General features: G+C 51.4%; 1 protein-coding gene across 1 annotated transcript; it reads right to left on the bottom strand.

The window, feature by feature from the left end:
* Positions 1–1,452: 1,452 nt before the first annotated feature.
* Positions 1,453–7,402, bottom strand: ddx56 (DEAD (Asp-Glu-Ala-Asp) box helicase 56). The gene is made up of 14 exons (XM_018753047.2): positions 7,320–7,402; positions 7,068–7,229; positions 6,066–6,220; positions 5,797–5,967; positions 5,499–5,589; positions 5,180–5,421; positions 4,933–5,061; positions 4,344–4,457; positions 4,156–4,250; positions 3,970–4,043; positions 2,779–2,868; positions 2,528–2,633; positions 2,318–2,418; positions 1,453–2,054 (listed from the first exon to the last, which is right to left on the bottom strand). The coding sequence occupies exons 1-14, from the start codon at positions 7,374–7,376 to the stop codon at positions 1,965–1,967; spliced, it is 1,677 nt and encodes a 558-aa protein (XP_018608563.2). The 5' UTR covers positions 7,377–7,402; the 3' UTR covers positions 1,453–1,964.
* Positions 7,403–7,423: the final 21 nt, after the last annotated feature.

The raw sequence follows: 7,423 nt of genomic DNA, 5'->3' as shown, positions 1-7,423 counted from the left end.
TCCGCAGGTGGGATCGCGGCTGCCCTGTTCATCGGCTTCCTGCTGGCCCTGTATGCGATGCTGTGGAAGTGCATGGGCTCCGCCCCGAGGAGGTCAGCCCCCCCCATACACATTACAGTGCAACTGGTGACTCATTTGCTGTTAAAGGACTATTACTCCCACACGCTCCAGCTTCAAATGACAGCCGAGCTACGTTACGTCAGTCGTACCGTGATTTTCACACTTTACTCTGTAGGTGACCGAAGGCTCTGCATTGCGTTGCATTATAAAGAGTGAAAATATATTTGTTCATTTAGCTGACCCTTTTCTCCAAAACAACTTACAATGTTAAGGTTACAATTACTTACCCATTTAGACAGCTGTGTAATTTTACTGGACCAATTTTTAGGGTAAGTACCTTGCTCAAGGGTACTACAGCCAGATGTGGGGATTGAGCCTACAACTGTTGGATCCAAAGGCAGTAGCTCTAACCCCTATGTTACCAGCTGCATCCATAATAAAGTGTTCTCGAAAGGGTGCACGTCACACGCTACATTTTTACTGTTAATTTTACCTTCACCTCTCTATTTTCAAGCTAAAATATAAGCAGCTGGTAATGCAGGAGAGTGTGGATTTTTTTTTTTTTTTTTTTTAAAAACTTCCACAGCTTCAGGGATCAACTTCTATCTTCTGCCATGTTTCAGGAAGGACAAGAGGAAAGCGAAGATTCGTGAACAGAGGGAGCTGGTGTGCTGAATGTCTGAGTGCTCTTCCTACATGGACTAGATGGGGATGTTGAGCTCTGATGGCCAAAGCCTCCCTGCACCATCCTGCCAGGACTGAAGGACATACTGGACGGCTACTGGTGGACAGGAAACGTGCCCCTGTCCAACAACTAGCTGGCTGCTCTTGTCCTTTTACGAGCTGTGTGCCCATTTGGCCCAAATTAGAAAAGAGACATTTGACACAGGAAGCGGCCTCATTCCTTGCACAGACACTTTGGACAGGTGGATGTGATGTTGCGGTTCAGCTTACGAAGTTATTGTATAGTCATGCTGTTCTTGGGATTTTTTTTCTGGTGAAGACTGTGAAACTAAACTGATATGCCCTTGAGTACTTTGTGCCCGAGTGGTAGGGTGTGTGTATATGCACTGCAGGGACTTGTGTCACTGTACATCCCAGCTGCTTTACACCCTGGGACAGAGCTAAATTTTAATGGTTCTGCACATTTTCCCTATTAACTTTGTACAGGTGCACACTGCATTTCCTAAACTTTTGAAAGGAGTATAAGATTAAACCACTCAAAGCTTCAGCTGCAGTTTTAGGTTCCTCTCCAATATCCCCTTTTTGCCTTCTAACTGTTGGCTGTGATATTTGCAAATAAAAGTATGTTAACTATTAGCTGTGTGGTGTCGCAGTGACCCGGCCGGCCGGCCGCCCGCCCGCCCGCCCCCCAGCATCACGTGCTACCCCTTCAGATGGTAACGCTACATTTATTACCATATCAATAGCCAGAGCAGCACAAGAGTGCTCTGGTAAAGACCTTTTTAACAAAGGCAGAAAGGAGGGGTAACTGAAGCTACAGAAAAATTACTTGTTTACAAGCAACAAATGCCATGGTCTTGCTTCTCGCTGTGAGCCAGAAAAGAATCACCTGATGTTCCTGCAATACTGCGCTCTCTTGGGGAAGCTTCTCTACATTTTTAAAACCACATGCTGTGCTGAACAAGAGCCTCTGGGTACAGAATCCAGCTGTGACTGTGTTTCGAAAGTACTGTTCATACCATTGTGTGAAAACCTGTCTTTTGAGCAGGGAATCGCTCAGCATCCAATAAATGATCCACAGCTGAACCGGTGGCGAGGCAACAGACTGCAGCGTTCCTCGAAGCGAAACCCCTTCCCACAATCCAAGGGCACGGTGGACGTCGGAATCATCGCTGGTCTCGGAGATGAGCTCTGAGGGCATCTTCTTCTGACCGGAGCCCTTAGGACTTCCCGGCATCCCTGCGCCTGTCTTTGCCTTTCTTTCCGACATGCCGGAAGCTCTTCAGTGGATTGCTGCCCCTGCGAGACCCCTGCAGGACAGTGATCATCCACAGGTTTGGTATTTTCTTTTTCTTTCTAAAAACTTTTACCAGACCCTTGGCATCACTCTTGTCTGAAACAGACACTTGAATGTGTTTCCAATACGTGGAAAATATGTATGAGGAGAAAGGCACGCGCAACAAACGTTCTTCACGTACCCTGCAGTGTGTGTGTGGGGTTCCTTGTAACACTAAGACTTCAAAGCAGAATATTCTAAATGGCACAAAAACAAGGTCTTTAAAGTGTCTCTCACCTTGAACTTTGCTTTCAACACAACCTGCAGTGAAGGTTTCACCTGCTTGCGCTTCTTTCGCCCAAGGAGCGGGTTCACCACATGCTTGAGTGCAGAAGGGACTGAAACACACACACACGCGTATATGAGAGCTCCGATCATATCCAAGCACAGAGTGTATCCCAGTGTTCTCCCAGAGTCTCGCCATGTTGGCACCGTTGAATGACTCACTGAGATATTCTGGCACGTTTTTCAAGTGCGGCTTGATGATGGCAGGATGCAGGTCCTTGTCGTGGCGCAGCAGCTGCAGGTCACGGGGGTTGTCTTCAAAGTAGGTCTGCAGCAGGACAAGAGTCAGGAGTCACACGACGACACCCTAACGCTACTCCGCTGCGCTCGCAAAAAGTCAACAGAAGAAATAACTTCCGAGCGAGATGGGTAATGAGCGCTCCTTGGCCACATGGCTCACAAAGAGCTTTTACCTTGAGCTTCTCAGAATTGAGCAGCTCCTGCTTGATCTCCTTGAGCCGGGCTTCCTTGATGGCTTGTTTCGTAACCGACCTCATCGCGTCCTGTCCGGGACGCAGAGAGATGAAGACATGGACATTTGAGTCGTTCACCAAGTGCTTCTCCACCCCAATGCGGCTGGAAAAACTCCGCTGGCCACATCCCAGCCAACCCACACTTCACAGGTCCTGTCCCGGATCCGAGGTGCTTATACTTGCAGCAGTACCTCATTACTGTATGTTTTCGCTCAACTAAACTAAAAACTACAGTGAAAATGTACATTGATTTGGTGCGTCTGCTAAACTTTGGCAACTGATGGACTGTCATCAAGTTGTAGAGGAAACTCAAAGGTGTTCAGGAGAAACTAGATGTATCTGAGCTCCATCTGGAGAGTCACAGCAAAAGGTCTGAATACTTACGGAAATTACGCATTTCAGTGGTTTACTCTCAATAAATCAGCAAAAGATTCTAAAAATGTATTTTTCCCCTTTGTCATTACAGTGTCCCGCATGTCAACCAATGGCACAAAAATGTTTGATCCATTTGGAAATAATTGTACAGCACAATTGTACTTGGCAATAAAGCTCATTCATTCATTCAAAGGGTGAGAAAAGCAGAGGGTCTCAATACTTTCTGAAGGTATGATGTAGAAAACATTCGAAAACACCATGTTTTCCATCTACCTGCAAACACTGGCTAAAATGTTTGGTCACTTGCAACTCTAGTAAGAATTAACACAGAATTCAAGAATTATGAATAAAAAGTATCAAGACAGTCTGACTACATTAATATTAATTTATCTGACGCTTTTCTCCAAGGCAACTTAGAACATCAATTTACTTACAATTTACCCATTTATACAGCTGGCTAATTTTACTGGAGCAATTTAAGGTAAGTACCTTGCTCAAGGGTATTACAGCTGGAGGTGGGATTCACACCTGTGACCTTTGGGTCCAAAGGCAGCAGCGCTGACTGCTACACTACCAGCTGCGATCATGTGAAAAAGCACCAAATCCACGTAAATCCACTGACACCGAACAGCACCGACTGCGGTCATCTGTCCAATGCACGCAAGTGTCCTCCTTTCGTACAGTTTAGACACAGCATGTAACAGTATCAGCGCGTAAGTGTGTGTACACAGTATCGGTGTGCATCGCTCTACTCACCCGACAGCGGTACCTGAATCCCTCAATCTCCTCCATCTTAAACCCGTACGGCTTCAAGGCGCTCTCCGAATTGTCTGAAACACACAAGTGCCGCTTCAGCGAGAAAGCCAAAATCCGAAATCACCGGTCAGCGGACCCCAGCAGGCAGCCCTCTCCCCCGACGCTGCGGTTCGAGAAGATGCCGACCTCCTGCGAGCGCGTCCTGGATCTGCGCCAGCAGATCGAGCTCCGTGTGCGAGACGAAGGTGAGCGCCGTGCCGGGGTTCCCCGCTCGTGCGGTTCTGCGGAGGGGGGCGACAGGAAGGTCAAATGGGTTGGGTCATCGAAGGGGACCGTCGGGACTCGACCCGTGGGACGCGTCGTCCTCGGCTCACCTGCCCACGCGGTGGATGTAGGACTCGACCGTTTTGGGGAAGTCGAAGTTAATGACGTTGGACACGTTGTGGAAGTCGACGCCTCTGGACACGCCGTACTCCTCGTCTTTCCCTCTGTGTTGAGGGGGTCCGCACAAAATTTAAAAAACACGATTTTGTCCAAATTCTTTTTTTTTTTTTTTTTAACTATGTCACACATTTCATTTGACAAAGTGTCCGCAGCGATGCTTTAACCCTCCCAATGAACGCTGCTGCGGATACTTTTTTAAATCACTCCCCCCTTCCCCTGCACAGTACAACACCCCTGCAGGAGGTCACAGACACCGTAAAACACTCAGTTTACATTCACATTTACCTGATACTTTTCTCCAAAGTGACTCACAATGTTAATCAACCCTACAATTACTTACCCACGTAAACAGTTGGGTAATTTTACTGGAGCAATTTAGGGTAAGTACCTTGCTCAAGGGTACCACAGCTGGAGGTGGGATTCGAACCTGTGACCTTTGGATCCAAAAGCAGTAGCTCTCACCCCTACGCCAGCAGCGTTCCTAGTTAGGCTCAAATCCCATAGAAAGAGCACCCTCACCTCCCTCTGGAAGCGGTCCCCCTCTTCTTGCCCTGCAGCACAGTCACAGTGGGGTCGGCGACCGTGTGCTCGTCAGTGGCGATGATGTAGTTGTAGAAACCCTGGTTAAACTGCATAATGATGTGACACCTGAGGACACGGAGGAGAGCGGGAGGAAACAGGAGCCACCGTAAGCATGGTGTCCATTCCGCTGCCCTCCGTCGTACTGCTCCAACGCCCAGGCCCCCCACCCCCACTCCCACCACACCTGGACTGCACGGGCAGCTCCGAGTTCAGCACGCAGGCTGGGATGCTGAACTGCTCCAGGAAGAGCTTGAGGCGGTAGCAACGGTCCACGGCGTCCACGAACACGAGCGTCTTGCTGCGTACGAGACCCAGCTTCAGCAGCGTGTAGACGAGCAGGAACTTGTCCTCCTCCTCACACTGGATGCTGTACTGCTGCAGCTGAGAGCTGTCGGGGAGCTGGGAGCCCTGCAACTTCAGCGTCACCTGCGAGAGGGAGGGACCGGGTCACATAAGACAACACCCGCAGCGCTCGAAAGCCTGCCGAGCGTACGCTGCCCTACCGGGTTGTGCAACACGAGCTCCTTCAGGGCTTCCACGTCCTCGTTCAAGGTGGCCGACATCAGAAAAGCCTGGTAGATCTTGGGGAGGTGGCTGAGGACAAACGAAGAAGAAGAGTTCAACGGAAGAGCAGCCGGGATCCTCAGGAGCGCAGAGACGCTCGTGGCCGCGCCTCCGTCACGGCTACTCGACTACGGTCTCGGGCGCGTCGGAGGAGCCTCCAGTTCCTGACCCGAGCGGAAAAGCCCTCGTGTGCCGCCCTAACAGCGTCCGCGTCCTGCAGCGTCTCGGCGCTCTCACCACAACAGGCCCTTTAGGTCGCTCTCGAAGCCGAAGGAGAAGAGCAGGTCGGCCTCGTCGATGACCAGGGCCTCGAGCGACGCGCTCAGCGTCACATTGCGAGCGGCGAGGTGGGCCAGCACACGAGACGGCGTCCCGACCACCACGTCCGGCTTCTCCATCAGGATGGGCCTGCGGAACAGAACACGCCGTCGCTTCGGGAGCAAGAAAGGTTCGCGACGCCGGTCCTCGAAGACGCCGCGTCGCCTGCGCGTTCTCGACCGACCCACCTCTGCGCGGAAAGGTCGGCCTTCCCCGAGATGTCCGCCACCCTCACGTCCCTGGCGCAGTAAGCGGTCAGCTGGCGGAACATGGTGTGCACCTGGTGACCGAGTTCCTTGGTGGGCACGAGGACCAGCGCTCGCACCGCCTGCTCGCACACCGTCTGCACAAAACACACAACGCGGCACTCAGCGCAACGTCGATGACGTGAGGTGATGTGTGACGAACAGCTGACAGTCCGCACACAGGTAGCGGGCAGCGTAGTGCTTGCAGCTGCTGCCTTGATCTCAAAGGCTGCAGGTTCAAATCCCAGCTCCTGCTGTAGTACCCTTAAGCAAGGTACTTACCCTGCGTTGCTCCGGTAAAAATTACCCACCTATATGTCCAAGCTCACGCCTTGTATAGTGGACAACTGATAAAGAGTGAATAAACAAAATTATAACATTATAGGAAAAACTGGAAATAACCACTTCAGTTGTGATTTGGTTTCGTAATAAAATACGTCGGTGCTTCTGTTGTCACGCACAAAGAATAGCTTTAAATTAATTTCGTGCGACTCTCTTGTCCTGGAGCCAACATTTTCCCCCGTTACAAATAACGGCAATTCCTCAAACGGGGAGATTTCAGGGAACCGATGAACCCCGTTATGCGAGGAATTGGTGCAAATGCATTCAGTTCTAACTCTATTTGCTGGGGGCGCCGCAGATTCTCTTCGGTCACCTGCCGAACATACCGAGGACGACGGATAAACTAAGAGGGCAAATACCCAAGTGGCTCCAAGTGTACAAACCCCGAACGCGCAGAGCGCAAGAAGACATCAAAAGCGCACCACCACGTGCCTCCCTCGTGCAGTCGTTCTCTGCGGCTCTAAGTTACGACGCGTCAACAACAACACAACAGGCTCGCAGCGCCGCCGGCTGTAGGCGAGCGGGACCAGTCCAGAGCAGCAGTAAAAACCGTCCAAGTCAAGAAGTGCTCTGGATCCTCTTTCTTTTGGACTGGTTCCGTACCTCTTTGGACGCGAGGATGCGCTGGATCAGCGGCACCGCGTACGCAGCCGTTTTCCCGGAGCCGGTCCGAGCCCTGGCCAAGATATCCTTCCCGTCGAGGGCGAGAGGAATCGCCTTCTCCTGGATGAGCGTGGGCTGCGCCCATCCTAAGTCCGCCAGCGCCTGCGGGAGCAGTCGAATTGGAAAAGAACCGCCGCGTTAACTTAAAAAGCTGCGCGCGACAAACGCCGCGGAACAGGGAGGTTCACGCACCTTCATCAGGCGGTTGTCCAGGCCCATCTCGTGGAACCGCAGCCTGTCGGCAGCCATCGCTCCCGCGTGTGTCGCCCCGACTTCCGGGGTCGAGCGGAAATACG

The sequence above is a fragment of the Scleropages formosus genome, chromosome 6 (assembly GCF_900964775.1).
Source record: "Scleropages formosus chromosome 6, fSclFor1.1, whole genome shotgun sequence".
NCBI lineage: Eukaryota > Metazoa > Chordata > Actinopteri > Osteoglossiformes > Osteoglossidae > Scleropages > Scleropages formosus.
This window is presented reverse-complemented; position numbering and strand designations above follow the sequence as displayed.